Genomic DNA, 17,559 nt, shown 5'->3' with positions numbered 1-17,559 from the left:
ATTTTGTTCTTGCTGATGTTTGTTATTTAAAACAACATGAGACAGGTTTGGTAGCCCACAACCTTGTCGGAAAACTTAAACGGAGTAGCTATCGATCGGTTTCCTCACAGGATAAAAAAATCAACAATTAAAAAAAAAGATTTTCATTTGCATTATGCATCACTTATTTGTGTGCAAGACACGAAGAACAACACTGCAAGCCGTCTTCTTTTTTCACCAGCAGAAACTCAAAAAAGAGGCATCTTAAAAATATAGGAAAGGTTAATTTTCCAACTACACTGTACTGGGGTTGGAAATGATAATTATGTAATCGGAAAAGGTGGCCCATAGAGCGTAGAACAATTGGAGGTTTTTGAAAAAAACCGTCAATCACACTTGTTCAAATTTATAAAAAAAACTTAGGTGCGTTTCTTGGCATTTTTAAGAAACGTTGGATGTCCGTCAAATCATCATCTTTAATCAAAATTTGCACTTGTTCACCTGAAAAATATTTCTGAAACCTAATCGCAAAAATAATTTTTTTAATCAAGGGCAATTTGGCACTTCCTTTTCTACAGTTCTATGAGTTTACTATCAAAATGCGTTTCTTACCATTTCATCTTCTTTCGAATTCCTTTGACTATTTTATCAGGAAATGTGCCTATAAATATGGTTCTTCTGAACTCCTTTGAACGACCCATAAACAACGTTTCTATTGTTTCTACATCATCGATAGTTTAATTTTTAGGTTGCATTTTGAGCTCAACCATTCTCATATAATCAAGCTGGCTCTGAGCCAACACGTCCTTTTTGACATAAAACTAGCCGAAGCGTTTGATTGTGTATTTATTGTGTCAAGATCTTCGGCATTTTTTGTTGAAAATATATTCAAATGAACACTTACTTCGCTTGTTCCCAAATTTTAATACAGCACATAGATTTCTTTTTGGATTCAAAGTGTCCGTGGCACAATATGTTATAGAATTTCTTTTCCAAAGTAAAGATATTAATTAGTTCATTGCTGACATGGTTCCAATTTAAATCAGCAGTCCTCTAATTGAGTTTACCGTCCACCTCTTGTTCATTAAATTCATCAATTGTTTTCTTTTTTGTCAACTCAGGCAAACTGGTTCAACTACCATCTCATTGGGTGAGTCGAGCAAAATCAATTAAGATATAAAGTCCCCTCGCATTGGGTGTCAAAAATTCAGCTTCAAAATTGAAGCGACATTCCGCCAGATCATCACTCAATTTATTCGGCTTCTATAGATCTCCCGACTTTTTGGCGAAATATCATGAATGTTGGGCTTTTTCACCCCTTTCGTTGGTTTGTAAAAGATCAAAGCAGCTTCACGAGAAATTAGTAGTCATTCCTCTAGAATAAGCCATCTTTGAACAGGAGTTATCGCCTTTGGCATCTCGTACCTCATATACAAAGGTTTCATGCTCTCAGGATGGCAAAAAGTGTTGTTTTGAGCCAGATCATTGTTGTGGCATAAGGTTTTTACAAAATTTGACAACAATTTATCCGCTAGTCTTTTCAAGAAAATTGTGCTTTCTCGGGACATTATGCCATCAACGCCGTACACAAAGGGAGTAAATAAGATATGCTCTCCTGACATGCTTCAAAATATTTCTTTCGTTTGTCATAAGCGCAGCTCTCTAATACGTCTACCGGGTTTTTGTTGCAGTAGGATATGTCTCAGTGTCAATGAAACGGGTATAAAATGAGGCAGTTTCTCGAGGAATCCCTATTCCCCCGGCTAATAGATCAGCTTTTGAAGCTGTGTCATTCTCTGCGTCCTCTCCGATGAATGGTTCTACTTGTATGCAGAGCCACACCATGACAACCAATTCCCGCAACAAATTTCTTGAATCGTTATGCTTTTGCCTAGTGAGGCCACCTTTTTGTTACAGATGCGCGAATGCTGAACATAGAAAACTTTGCCTCAATCATCACATTTTATTGGAAGATTTCTGATTTGGATCCCCTCGCGTAGAATTATGGTGTCAATAAACTCGTTTTTGGACAGATGAAAATCATCTCTTTCCGAAATTTTCGCTGTCAGTCGGGACGAATTACATTTTTTCAGGTTTCATTCCATCCCCCCTTTTCCAAGATTTGGTTAACTGCTCTGACAGTTCCAGGTATAAATGACCTTAACCTGCCTGTTTTTGCACGAATTTCTACCGTGTTCTGTGGACATGTGAATTGCCTTCCCCAGCTTCTAACTCAGTTGCATTCACAATCGAATCCGCTATGAATCTCGATGATTTTTTAGAAACATCAAAATTTTCTATTGCTTTGCGAGTGGAGTTCATTATTCCCAAAGCGACCTGTTTTGCTGATAAGCAACATATCATACACAGCGTGTTATTCATTTTACTAACATTTGTAACAGCTGATAAAAATTTGCCTCTTTTTGTGTCTTCTAAGGAATGTAGGAAATTTTACAAACTGGTTCGACGCTCATCAAAAAAACTCAATCTTCTTGGATTGATTTTGTGAAAGCTGAAAAAGTTTTATGCAGACAGTAGTCAAAGGCTTTACATAAAACTGAACCTTTTATTGCCAGTTCTAAAGTTTTTGTTCAAAAAAGTCTTCAAAACTGCTTTGTCGACATTAAAGCCTCCTAAGTACCGTTCTCCTGTAACTTTTAAACAAACTTCGTTGAACTTCCGCAAACGGTTCTGGTTAAAAAACAGATTACTCCTGCCAGGCTCTAGAGAATAGCCGAACCCATGCCTTGATCAGAATACTTTTTCAGGCCACCCAAGTTTTCAATGTTAACAAAAGCAACAGCATAATCTGCATAGAAGTTCTGAGTCTATTTTTCTGGACTACGTAAAGTTTTAATCAATAGGATCAAGTCGACTCCAAAGCCATTATTTCGATAGAGTTAGTTGATTTTTGGTTTAAGTGCGTGGTCGAAACTTTGATCGAGCATTTGCTTTAGGAAAATCACATTGTGAAAAAAAGCATTCACTTGTAGTGCGGATTGACTTTTCGAAACTTGAAGTTTTGGTGACCAAGTTCCATGTCCATTGCCAATCGTAGTGCCCGGCCAGGATCCGCGGTCTCTTTTAGAACTTCTCGTTGAATTTTGGCGTCATGTATGTTAGCTATGAAAAGATCTCCTAGCAGAGTATATTTTCGATTGCCAAAATCCTAATTTTCCGACACTTCTTTCCATTTTCTGTGAAAATCCTCGATCCATGCCTACTTTGTCGTGAATAACGAATATCGATAAAATGTGATGTTTCTTTGTCTAAGGAAAGCCACCTCCATGTTGCGAATGAGTTCTGCTCTAGTCAGGACGCCCATTCTGAGATGCGGATTGCGGCTACTAACCATTCCTTTTCCTTCGGTTCCATGCTGAGGTATATCAATGAGACCGTTTTTCGATCCGCTTGATTCCACGGCTTATCGCCGCACAATATTCCGAATTTCAATTGACGTTGACAACGGTTTCCCCAATTCATCTTCAGTTGTGCGTTGCGGGCTAGTATCTCTAGTTCTGATTGTGCTATTGATTCTTGAATGGTTTCTTAAATCGGTTCGATTGGGAGTTGAACTCGTTCTGGTTGAGGCAGAGGCAGTGTGTCAAGAGTTTTATTCTTCTCGCTAAAAGAGCTAACTTTAGCTCAGACTGCCATTTTCCCATTTAAGAGGGGGCCCGAACTCAGCTTCTCCCAAAAGGGCACAATGCCTGTTAGAAGCTGGCTGCGCAATGTACACAATCAGAATTTGTATTTGATCTTGAGACTCAAGTTGGTTTTCAGTTTCTTGGATTGCTGTTTCGCTTGGCGCATTTGCTCGGCGAATCGTCTAACTAAATCTTTTCTGCTAAACTTGAAGGTGACGACGACTTGCAGAAATAATGATTTGGAACTGGGCAACTGTGCACGAGATCGAAAAGGGAGAGATTGATTTTAAGTAGATACTGAAAGTCATGAACAAATAATGATTCAAAATGCTGGAATTTGAACAGCAAAAATATATGTGGAAAAGACACGTTAACTTAGGGCGCAAATGAACTAGACTTGACTTCTTGGTACATGACCCTCAAATAAAATAAGTACTCCGTCTATGAATTTCACTCCACTAGATTAAATATAAAAATTTTCATGTACGATATGTACAAAACCGATGATTAGTATCCGACACCGTTGGTCTCCAAAATTTTATATTATTATAATAAAAAGCGAAGACTTTTGGGCCTTTTACTTAAACAGTTTTGTTAACTGTCTTGCGCTGTATCATATCAAGAGGCTTGATCACATTAACTGAACCTTTATCTACAAGAAACTTTGCCGCCCCGAAAGCATCTTGATTGGCGAGTGCTTCACAATTTCCTCTCTTATCATTTTAACAAACGATAGAGTAATATCCTCCTCTTTATCTTCTTGATTGACAAATACTTTCTTTGAGGGTTGGATGCAACGTCTGAATGATTGAAAAATTAATGAAATTTTCTGCTGACTAACTGTGCAATCTATTTTTAATCGCTGTCTTAACATCCCTTTGGCACCTTAAATTGTTGGCTTTGTGTAGAAATAATGCTGAGAATGAAATTCAACGTTCTGATAGATTGTTTTTCTTTAAAAAACTTTCACATTTTCCCGTCATTAGTTTTGAGTGATTTTGAGTAAAAATAATAGGTTGTGAATTACAAATACTTGGAATTTTTGTACCAAAACAAGATTTCACGTGTTGAATTAATTTTTCCGATAAGTTATGGATGTCAACAAATTGAAATTTGAAATATTATGCCGTTTTTGTTCAAGATTATTTACCGATTATCACAATTTGAACATTGCACAGAGCGCTGACAGCACGTTTCTTACCAATTCTTCTTTTAAATCGCTTAGTCTTTTATATCAGGAATCGTCTTCGTGTTCTTCTGACTCTCTGGACTACCCCATAAATAACCTTTCTATTTTGTTGGAGCTGGCTCTGAGCAAACACCTTTTTTGAAAAAAAGTAGCCGAAGTCTTGGTTGACCATTTTACTTGTCAAGATTATCGTCTTTTTTTAAAAAAACAATTTTAAATAATTACTTAGTTCGTTTGTTCCCAACTTTTAATTCAACAGACAAATTTATACAGGTGATCTTCTTGAGCAAGAGCATAACGATTAAATCCATCACTATTTTTGTTAAAGAAAAACTTCTAAGCAGCGCATGATCCAAGAAAATATTGGTCCATTCCAAAAACTCCATATGGCTTTTCAAAAGTTACATTTTTCACGCAAAAACTGATACTTGCGTCATAGATCAAATTTCATTTAATTATTCAGTTTTGGGTGACAAAAGCGGCGTGAAAAGAGCTTTACGCCTCAAAACTACACTTATCACCACTGCTTGTTTTGGCGGAATAAAAATCTGAGCTACAATTGACTTCAAATGTCACAAAAATGTCTGACCCAATATTAAAAAGATAGCATCCCAATGCAACTCAAATTCTTTGAATTGTAAAAAAAACAGTGCTGAGGGCAATAATAGTGAAACTCCTATTAACGTGAACACATTCGAATAATTGAAAAACACAAATTAAACCAAAAATTGCTTTAAATTGATCTCAGAACGACTGTCATGTGGCTGGTTTTCGTTGTAGCTACCATAGGTTAACTCAGGTTTGAAACTTCTCAATTCTTGCAAGGAGCAAAGAGGTCATTTTTTGCCAGAACAACCGAAATGTCATTCTACGTTATCAAATAGTTCCCTCAGCAGTTTGTGTGACATGAACACGCAGAGAATATTAAAAACCTAAGAGCACTGCACGAACTTTACCGACTAACGTCGCCAGAACTGCTGTCGAACGACTGCTGGGAGCTCTTATCAAATTGCAGCGAGCTTGGGTCGGGGGAATATAATATGACTAAGAGAGGCTTCGAATGACGTCATTATAGGTTATTATAAACCAAAACCACTTATAAAAAAGTTAAAAAGCTCAAGGGAAACATTTACAAAAAGTCCAGCACGTTGACAATAATTGTATCAAACTTCGTTCGAGAGCAATTATTAATCTAATTTCGGAGAGCTAAAAATCAAAAATGAAACAAAGCCAAAATGGATTAAAAAGTCCACCGGGAGTCAACTGTTACAAATAAGCTATACTTCGTTGCTCAAACGTATTTTTCCATCAGATATGAAAAACATCGCCACCAGATTACCGGGCAATAGCTGCTAAATAAGCTTCAAATTGAGCGATCAAGTCATTTATCACAAGACTGACATGCATAACTATCAAAAAAACAGTAACAACTGATAGCGCGCACAAAAAAGCTGTAGTGTGGTAAAAGTCAGCAAAAAAGAAAACACTTTGAATTCTCTAGGCATATAGTCACAAGAAAACAGATATCCCCTTTATTGATATTGAATAGCCTTAAAATTTGATCACAAAATGCTAACTACCGTTATTGCGGGAAAAATTCACTGAAAACACAACGCCGTCTTAAAAACTGTCATCAGTGCAATAAAGCTACGTAGTTTTACCCATTTTGTTAGTAATTGTCCTCAGAATACTAGTCACAAGCAGAATACTATCGTCCAAGTTGGCGAAAAACGGCTAACTACACGCCCTATTCTGTCATAAATCCTATTGAAAGACAAATAGTCATTCACTCATTAAACCGCATGAACAGAAAACTTTTGTTTAGCAAATACCACAGCTCTTTTAGATCAAAAGGTCGTGTCACCTAAAGCACTTGCTCTAAACAACAGAGACCAGTACTCCTCCACGATTCCCAAAAGCAAACACTATGAGACCAATAATAACCTCGCTCTTACTTCGCAGCTATTAATAATCAAACGAAATAGACAAACATATCCCAGTAACGTCGGGCAAATTAATCTCAAACTACCAGCGAGCTGTTGGTTTTGGTAGTAGCCAGCTGTGGTTTAGGGATGCTAGCATTTGGTGGGCGAGGGGGTGGCCGGTGTGTGTGTGTGTGCGTGCGTGCGTGGGGGGATCAAGCGATGGGCGTAGGGTTGCGAAGGCTAGATGAGAGGGGGTTCAAATCGACAGGTTGAGTACGGTGGATAATGGGGTTGTTGAGGTGAAGGGGGTAATGGGTGATGGTGGGGGGTTGACACTGCGAAGGCTAGATGAGAGGGGGTTCAAATCGACAGGTTGAGTACGGTGGATAATGGGGTTGTTGAGGTGAAGGGGGTAATGGGTGATGGTGGGGGGTTGACACTGAGGGGGGGGGGGGGGGTCAAATTTTTAAATTAAGAACGACCCTTCACACCATGAAATTAAATTGTCTCAAAACAGTTTTGGTAAATCGCCTTCTTAAAAGTATAGTAAGGTTTGGGGCTCTCAGAGAACTTAATGCCCTCTGAGTGCTACCTGTTTATTCCGTTTTTTAAGGAAAAAAGTCAAATGGGTCAGGAAAATTCAGTCAAGCAAAAAATCGCATATAAATCGCATCTATCGTGGACAGTGCCATCAACACCACAGCATTTTCTACACTGTACCATCGACACGGTGCTTTTAAGCAGCAAAACTTGAAACGTGTTAATCGACCTTTAACTTTTGATTTCCTGTAAACTTTACCTATTTTTAGCTTATGATCAAAAAGGAGCCGCAATATTTCTCTGAGCTGAAACAAAATGTCGCAAATTAAGGCTGTTTTAAAAAGCCTCAACGTATAATAATTTGAGCAGAGATGTCATTATTTCTTGAAAGGTCGTTTCAACGTCATTCAGTTAATCACCTATCAAAACACAGGAGGTCTGAAAGTGGTAAGGAGAAATAGCTATAATTAATCTTTACAAATCCAGAGAGTTTACAGCCTTTTAAAGCAAAAAGGGAAAATAATAAACGACAACTTAGATATATTAATTTCATCACAACTCATGTTTTTTAAATCATTTATAGCAGCTACATTTATACAAATGAATTATCACATTAACCAATCATTCAAACTAACATAGTTTCATTTTTCTCCACTTAGTTTCGATAATCACTGAGCACGCTTCTGATCTATGATCACTCAATGACATTGCAAGATTATTGTAGTTTCAAATTTCTATTGACAACTTGATAAACAAGTACGAGCACTTTGGGTTGTGAGTAAAACTTTTGAGACATTTTAGTAAGAACATTTCACTATTTCAAAATACTTGCAAGTATGGCAATTCAACAAGCAATTGATAAGGCGATGAATTCAATCTGTTGAAAATTTTATTATAATCTGAAATGATAACATATTCCTAATTCTGATTTTAATTTACAGCACACTCAACTCAATGGTTGAAAAGAAAGATTAAATCTCTTTGTTTCAATTATTTTGTTTGATTTATGAATTCTATATGAATTCATGTTTGTTTCTTTATTTGCTTTAAAAATTTTGCATATGTACACTTAGTTCATCATGTAAACATAAAATGAATTTCAACCACTGGCAAACAATCATTGATGATTTTCATTCACAGTTTGACAACTAGAGCTAGGCCGAAAGAAGTAAACAAACATAACTACAAACCCAACTTGCAATGAACGCTAGTTCTTAAATGCTTAAATATTCAACAACGGAATATTCTGACATTTTATATAGCGCTTATACTTAAGGTTTGAACCAATTATTTTTCTGAAGTCGCGCTGTCAAACAGAAAAACCAAGTTCTACTTTTAATGGTTTCACCATCAAACTTGCTAGACTTATCTAATAAATTCTCATTTCTCCTTCGCGAGTTCAGCCATAATATAGATGAGATATTTTTCCAAGACAAGCACTGTATTAAACTGTTTGCGTTCAGCTCAAGATTGGATCTATAACGTTAAAATCAACATTGTTCTCGATCTAATTTGTTAGCACATTCCTCTGCGTAGTTTCTTTCGATTGTGACGTAAGAAGTACAGCATGAATTAAGAACAACCTCTGCTATACATTGTATAGTGGGGAATACTTGTACGTGTCGTGGGCTCGATTGCGGTGGTATGAGGAGGGGTGGAAGGGGGAGAACCACCTGAAACTGAACCTCTCCCCAAACACATTGCGAACACTAGCCATTCCACTGCTCTTCTCCCACGTCACGTCCTCCCTCTTCAACTGCTCAATGCCCTGATTGGATAACAAGTTTAAGTTAAATTTAGGGGAATGTTAAAGTTCGATTTATAAATTTCTAGCAACCACGTGGTAATGTTAAAGATTTAAAACATAACCGACTAACGCCGGGCGAATTGATCTCGAACGACTGGCGAGCGATTGACTTTGCTGCTGCGTCTTAGACTGAGCCTAGCTTTACCTTTACTGAGGGGGATGTGATTGAGCGCGGGGGGGGGGGGGGGGGGTGAGCACGCGGATTTACGCGTGGAGAAAAGTATGGGGGCCTGAATTGAGAGGGGGTGTTGTGAGGGTGGCCGCGTCAAACTCTAAGAACCCTTCACACCATGAATTTATATCTCCCGAAGTGTCGGTGAACCGCATAGTTCAAAACTAGTAAACCGTAAGGCTCTAAGAAGACGTTAATGCCCTCCGGGCTTTACCTGTTTATCCCATTTTCGAGGACGAAAAGTCAAATGGTCAGACAAAAAAAGAGGACCGGACATTAGTAATAAAAATCGCATTAAAAAAGACCAACACGACTGCTATAATTGCTATAACTTCGTTTGAGAGCAATTTAAACAGAAGGTAGCTCAGAAGACAGTATTGAAGCTGAAAAGCAATTCTTTATGAGGGATACGTGGATGTGATCTTCGCTGATCTTGGTTAAATTACTAAAGTCAACTGCAAAAGTTTTGTGACAAAATATCAAATGACGATAAAAATCAAGGTAAACAGACAGAAGACTACGAGAATGGCCACGAAATGACTTCTTGACTAAGCTTCTTAAGGGAGTCAAACTTCTTCAGATTAAGAACAAATCTTCACCATGAAATTGTCTCCCCTAAACGGTAACGGTTTCGCTGACTCACATACTTATACTAGTAACGCGTAAGGCTCTAAAAGAGCTGATCAGCCACTTAATGCCCTCTGGGCATTACCTGTTTATCTCGCTTTTGAGGATGAATACTTAAAAGGTTGACAAAAAAACGCGCATAAAAAAGACCGTAGGACTAATATCATTGCTACCAACTTCGTTTCAGAGCAATTGAACAAGATATGCACCGAAAACCGGCCACAGAAAAAAACCGTAATTGCAAAAGTTCCTTCATTAGAACCCCGATGAAGAACGCTCAAATTTTCCGTTAAAAACTTGCAACTGATATTCTACATTGTTGGTTCTTGGTTTTAAAACAACCACAGATTGCAGATTCAACAAACGCGCAAATTCTCTATAGAAAATGAGAAATCCAGAGATTAGCGATGAAATCTGAAAACTAGCGAGCAAAATCAGAAGATAAAAATCATCTCAATCAGTCAAAAAAACGAGATATTCGACGAAAATCCAAAAAAGTCCAAAAAAACCTCATATATCTCGTAATGCTAACCTACATATCATGTGGTCCTATTGAGGAAACATAACCGACTACGGTCAGGTGTATTTCTCTCAAACGACAGGAGAGGGTCCAATTGGGGCCTTACTTAACCCAGGGACGGGGTATAATGTCACTGAGGGGCTTATAATGATGGTATTAGAGCTTATTGTGTACTTTTTCTGAGATTAGAATTTATAAAAGTACCCAATTTTTGCACATTTCTGCTTTGATTGTCAGTAGCAAACCACCTCAAATTAGCGGCTTAACTTCTGAATGAGAGCAGTTTGGATAACGCAAAATTCAAGAAGCGTGATAAAAGTCAGTTGAAAAGTTGTCCGACGAAAAATCGATAAAACAAAAAATCCAATTACAAAGACCACAGTACTAATATAATTGCTACAAATTTGTTTGAGAGCAACTAAAAATGCCGAAACAAACAACTAATTCTAGAAGTCGAGAAAATTTCCTCTTGAAATACGGAAAATTTATTGTACACAAATTGAGAACTACGGTTCAAATATCATTGAAATCAATTAAAAGAAAGTTAACCCAAAGAAAGCTAAAACTTAAGTGATTTTTGATTTGGTAAAAAAGACAATGTTATGGAAAGTTTTTATTGAACGGTTTTATAAAATCAATCGTACACAAAAACCATCAGGGTTAAGCCTTCGAACTAAAACTGAGCACATTTGGTTTTGGTCGCCACAGTTTTCATCAACTCTCCTTATATTCAAACGTAGCCAGCAGATTATTGAAACAGCTGCGAAACAGCCATAAGTGAATTAGAATATAGATAGTAACAGATACAGAATTGAATTTATGCAGTCGCCACCAGTAAAAAAACATTCTCAAACTAAAAAATTCTTTTGAAAAAAATTCAAATTCGTTAGTTTAATTTGGGCGCCATGCTTTATTATTAACATTGATCATTATCTAGGATTCGCATATCATCCTTTAAAGGTGTTAGAGTAATCTCAACTGATCTTATTATAATCAGAAGTCATTTAGAGAGCGAGGAAGTGATGATCAAAAAATTTATCACACAGTTGACGAAAATTTATCACACAGTATCACACATTTAGATGACGTCACGTAGATAAAAGTAACAAAAGAGCAGTGAAATGATCTGTTGAAGTTTGCGATGTGAACAAATGTAATACGAAAAAGAGCGTCAGACGCCGAAACAAAACAACAGGACAAGTCCTGATATACAATCCAAAAAATTTTCATTGACTAAACCAACAACTAGACCAAGAATGGACCATGGATTGGTCAAACCATTTAGAAAAAAATCCGATCATAAATATTGAGAAAACGGTAAAAATCGACGTCAAATTGCCACATGTGAACGAAAAAACCTCAAGCCAGAACGCGCATTTCTATTCAAACAGCGTTTTCCCACTCTACTTTAAATTACGTCGAATAAACCACTTGCTTTCTCACTTACATTACTGTCGCGGCCTGACCAAAATCATCAAGTCAATTTGACTTAAAAATCATGAAAATGTGTGAACAGTTCCCCAAAACAGTAAAAAAAAGACAGTACCCCAAAACCAAGTAAAAAAAGACAGCGCCGAAACCAATGTAAACATACCCGGCAGATTGCCGGAAAATAGCCGCCGTTGATTCCAATAAGCATGATTGGGATTGAAATAACAGAAGATATTGAAAAAAAAAGATTTTTGTGCAAAAACATTTTTTAAGTCCAATTTAATTTGATGGCATTTCGTGGTTGAACATACTTCTGTTTTAGAGAGAGGCTACAGGGGCTACTATCAATACCAATAAGCATTAGAGATGGTAACTAAGACTTATAGGAACGACGTTCAATTAGCGGGCATCTAAAATTGGGCTTTATGGGTTTATCCCGTTTCTACTTCTGACTTCAATTTTTTATACTGACTCTGTTCATTTTGAATTGCTTTGCTGAGCAACTCATGTTCAAAATCACTTTTAGCAGAATGAGAGAAGAGAGAAATTAGCCTAGAGAAGTCAGAAAGATTTCACGCAAAATGTTGAAAAAGCGGCAAAATGAGGTAAAGCGAAACATTTTTTTGTTCGACGAAGTAAAAAAAAATAGGAGCGCTATAATAGCCGGCTGAGAAGATAAGGGCGGGTAGTAAAAAAAGACTCTATATTTCAAGCGGTTAAATCTAGGTACTTTTTGTTTTCGCAAAAACTAATCGAAGTCAAAAATTCATTCATTCATTGCAGAGCATGAACTTCTCTCGCTCAGCAAAAATCAAATCACTCGGCTCTTTTACTCACTCGCGTTTTTTAGGACAAAACCCCGGCTGAACACAGTACTTCTGGTAAAATAACCCCCGAATACTCCTCTTCGAGTCGTAAGAAAAAGACGACGAGACCAATAATAGCCTCGCTATCGCTTCGCGGCAATTAAAAATAAAAGTTAAAATATCAGCTTTTGCTTAATTCTGTGGTTACTTAGTTTCAACAGACACTCACTCCTTTTAGGATGACAATGGAAACAGTGTTTTTTAAGAGAAGCAACGGCAGTGTGAGATTTCGATTCTAGCCTCGACTCAATAAATTGTGTGGTGAATCTAATATCCGGAAACGGAGGAATTCGAATCGTCATATAAGGTAACCGGTTTGTTATTTTTAATTTATTTGAATTGAGCAATGACAACACAAAAGAACCAAATCGGTCAGAAGACACAAAAACTATCCAGAACCAAATGTTCTCCAAACATAACTTGTTTTGAGGGACGCCAAAAACAAAAATCTTTAATACTTGAAATAAATTGTTGACATGTGCAGCAAAGCTTGATGTGGCGTATTGTAAGTCTAAAGACTAACAGTTGAATCCTCCATGACATTGGATATCTGTGTGCAGAACATGATGAGAGTGAATAGGAAGAAGAGGATGGCCTCCACTGCACACAGAGCTAGCAACACTGTCGTCATTGCAGGTGAGAATCCACTCGGACACACGTCGTGGAACCTCTTGTGTTCTAAAACAAAACAACATACCCTCATGTACAAACAACACATTTTTATCAATTTGACATTAATTACTGTTCTTTATTTATTAATTAACACATCTCATTATTAAGGCATTTTTTGCCTCAAATACATTGTCAAGATACAGCTACAGCAACAGTTCCCAGTTTCCATCAAATGCGGAATAGTTGTAACCTGACTATTAACCAAGTAGGCTGTCTTGGGTGCAAGGCAGTTGGGCTGTTTAAAATTAAGGTCAATCTCTTTGTTCAAAAAAGTACTTCAAATTGTAATCCTGAAATTATGCCAATTTTTTTCTGTCATAATTTTCACTTTCGTTATATTTTACGATAGGAACAAAAGCGCCCACGCATATTGCACGAATCGTCAGTAAATAGTTGGCGAGGATTTAAGTTCAAAATGAATGAGTTACGAGGGAAAGACGAAAGGCAAAGGACTTACTGTCTCTAGTACCCCAATCGGCAATGACACACTTGTAGAAGGTGTACAGGCACAGACTCCCACCATGCAGGGACAGGGCAGCTATGTAGAGCTGAAATACACCCATCCTAACAGACTATCTAATAAGATTACACAGTGAACAGGATAGCCAAAACAGACAGAAAGATAGCTGTATAAATTCCGTAAATTCTTATGAAGTACTGGCAAAATTGCTTATTCGTCGAGAGATGAAAGTCACAATTTCGAGGTAACCTTGGCAGAGTAATGTAACCTTTTGTGGAAACACACACTTTGCAAGTTTCAGAATCTGGCACTGTATACAGAAAAACTTGACACTCTAGAATCTGTAAACGCAGAGCTGTGGAATATTAAAACAAGCAGTTTTCAAGCTCTCTTGGCTTCCTCAGCATCATAAACAAAGCCACAAAATATTACCTAGCTTAATTTATAAAAAACACTTCCACGCCCTAGTGAATTCTAAATTGATAGTTAGAAACAACGATTTGTAAGAAATAGAGATTCACGATTCTATTAATCACTTTTGGGCGACCATGAAGCTATATCAACTATAAATATGACACCAATACAGATCCAAAATTGAGATCATCTGGAACAAACAAAGTTCAACTGCCAGAACGGACAGAAAAACATTTGTTCATTGCCACGTCAAAGAATGGATTTGTTCATCATAAGCAGGCCACAAATGCATCGAAGGACATTAATGAAATTAAATTGACGTATGAACGTAATTCTCAATTAGGGTTTTACAATTTGCATAGTTCAACTAGAAATCAAAATAGAATCAAAACGGTAACTGACTCAAGTCGGTAGAGTTGCTCTCAAACAACTGGCGTGGTTAGCAGCTAGTTTAAGCTTGGGAAGGATAGCCTTAAAGAGAAGAGGGCACAGTGAAAACATGGGCGTCAGAGGTTGAGGGAGGAAGGACACATAAAGAGCCTACCAATATCGCTCTTTAAAACACACTTTTATGTCGCATCGGCCTATTTGGTGACATGTAAGCTTCAAGAATGTAGCGACTACCGAAAAAAAAACAACCGAAAAATCGTACATAATTCAACGCATTCAATTAAAATCTACCAATTTTGTTCAAGAGACATTAAAAAACATAACCGACTAAACGTCGGAAGAATTGCTCTCGAACGAATAGTGGGAGCTCTAATCAATTGCAGCCTGCTTCAGTCGGGGGGGGGGGTGAGCCTAAATGTGACTAAGATGTTCAATAGTGGGCTTCAAATAACCACAATAGAGGTTAACATATACCACTATTAAGATTCAAAGTGAAAAATGGCACTAGTTTCGGCGCACTTTTCATTTGACTTTTATTATTAAATTGCCTCCAATTGAGTTCAGATGCTTGAAATTGTGATTGAAAGAAAATTTTAGATCACGCGAAACGCAAAAAGTCAAGGGAGTAAAAGTCACTCGAAAAGTCAAAACTGTCAAGCGAAAATTTTGCACAAAAAAGACACACGCCTTTACAATAATTGCTATGAACTTCGTTCAAGAGCAGTTAATAGAGCAGTATTTTCCACAACACGATGTTGTTGTTTTCTGTGTTGTTTCGTGAGGATTAACCATGGCTAGGTTGGCTGTCGAAAAAACTCCGTCGAAAATATTCGGACGAAATGCTCTCAAACGACGGGCGCGCCGTTGGCCTCGCTGGGGTTTACGGATGCTAGCATTGGTGGGGGTGATCGTAATGGAGTGGGGGGATAGGCTCAAGCGATTGAGAGGGGGTTTGGACAAGAGGGGATCCAAATTGCCAAAATTTCAAGACTTTAAACTACCCTTCACACCTTGAAATTTTATCCTCAAAACAGTTTCAGTGAATTACATACTTAGAGACTAGTAAGGTGTAAAACTATAGGAGAGCTGCTCAGACAGTTAATACCCTCCTCGCTTTGCCTGTTTAGCCCCCTTTTGGGGCACAAAAAACTAAAAAAATAAAAAGGTCAAATAAAAAATTGCTCGGGCGAAAAATCGCATAAAAAAAGACCAGAGGACTATTATTGTTGCTATAACTTCGTTTTATTGAGAGCAATAAAACATATATTCAACAAAAAGATTACATTTAAAGTTTTAACGCCTATATTTGCTGTCCAGTATTTCATTATATGCAGAAAATGATTCAAAATAAGAACAAAAAGGTATTTTAAAAACATAGCCAGCAGATTGCCCGAAAATAGCCACCGGTGACGCGCTTGATGCACATCGGGATTGGAACAAAAAAGAAAAAGTAGACAAATTGACCGAACTTCTGTTTTTTTTCGGTGTTAAAGTGTTCTATTTTGGCGTGCAGTTTCCGTTAGATTCTAAAACTATACTTAATTCAGCTTCGAAACTGAAATCTAACAAGCTTAATACCAATATCAGCTAGTAAACACTCTAATGAACTTTGATAACCTATTTCTCAATGACTTAATGACCGGGCATTATCGGTTTATCCCGTCTCATTTGATTTTGCTCTTTTGACTTTGACCGTATTCCCTATATTGCGTAATTCAATGCACGAAAGAATATAAAATCCATTCGGTTTAAACAGTGAGTGAAGTAAGTCAGGAGTCAAATGTGAAAATCGTGACTTATGTAAAACGAAAAACGTGATCACAAGGTAAAGCGAATTAAAAAAGGAGAGCGCCTAAAAAAATAGCCGTTTGAGAGGCTGACGGCAGCTATTAAAAAATGGATCACACAGTCCATTATCAACAATTCAAAACTCGTAGTTGCAGTGAAAGCTGACTCATAATTTCTATTGAATTCTCATCATAAAACAAAGTCGGGCAGATTGCCGGAAAATAGCCGCCGTTGACGCGCTTGATGCACATCGGGATTGAAACAGAAGAAATTGACAAAATTTTTTTCTGTTTCCTTTTAGTGTCAAAAAATGTTCTAATTTGGCGTGCAGTTTCAAATGAATTCTAAAACTATACTTAATTCAGCTTCTAAACTAAAAGCCTATAAGCTTAATACCAATGTCAGCTAGCAAACACCCTAATGACCTTTGATAACCTGATTCTCATTGACTTAATGACCGTGCTTTATCGGATTATCCCGTCTCTTTTGATTTTGATCATTTGACTTTGACACTATTCACTACCTTACGTAATTGAATGCGTGAAAGAATTTAAAAGTCCAGTCAGTAGAAACAGTGAGTGCAGTAATTCAGAAGTCAAACGTGAAAATCGTGAATGATTTAAAACGAAAAGCGTGATCAAAAGGTAAAGCAAATTAAAAAAGGAGAGCGCCTAAATGATAGCCGTTGAGAGGCTGACGGAGGCTATTAAACATTTGCCTATAACCACAAACAAGTGTTCAAAGACAACTGAATAGGATAAACGATTGGTGGCAGGATGCTAGTTTCTGAAAAAAACTTTCTTGAACAATTTAAACAAAAACACTCAGAATTGCGATAGGTAGTCCCTCAAAAAATTTGCTACAATTCTTGACCTGGCTCTTCGAAGAAATGCAGAAAAAACATAAGATTACTTATTTTAGTATTATAGTACACGTGATGAATCCTATAAAGCGTTCTTCAAAAAAAATCAGGAAGTCTTAAGTGTATAATGAATGAATATAAAGCAAAAAAGTGTCTATTGAACTCTAATGACATTTTTGGTTCCAAACAAGAAATACGTTTTTGGATTTACGAGTCAACTATATTTTTTACATTTTATTTTTTCAGAAGGAAAAAAACTACTGCTAATAT

General features: G+C 37.1%; 1 protein-coding gene across 2 annotated transcripts in view; it reads right to left on the bottom strand.

Moving 5' to 3' along the window:
• Positions 1-8,693: 8,693 nt before the first annotated feature.
• Positions 8,694-17,559, bottom strand: part of LOC142349203 (palmitoyltransferase ZDHHC3-like) — a 335,645-nt gene continuing 326,779 nt past the window's right edge. For both annotated transcript variants that reach the window (XM_075400611.1, XM_075400613.1), the window contains 3 exons: positions 13,833-13,923; positions 13,227-13,381; positions 8,694-9,048 (listed from right to left, as the gene is read on the bottom strand). In XM_075400611.1, the coding sequence (XP_075256726.1) occupies positions 8,869-9,048; positions 13,227-13,381; positions 13,833-13,923 (426 nt within the window). In that variant the 3' untranslated portion in view covers positions 8,694-8,868. The remainder of the gene's footprint in view (positions 9,049-13,226; positions 13,382-13,832; positions 13,924-17,559) is intronic.

Source organism: Convolutriloba macropyga, chromosome 11 (assembly GCF_964194025.1).
Source record: "Convolutriloba macropyga chromosome 11, txConMacr16.3, whole genome shotgun sequence".
NCBI classification, from domain to species: Eukaryota; Metazoa; Xenacoelomorpha; order Acoela; family Convolutidae; genus Convolutriloba; species Convolutriloba macropyga.
Note: the sequence above shows the minus strand (reverse complement) of the source record. Positions and strands in the feature narration are given on the sequence as shown.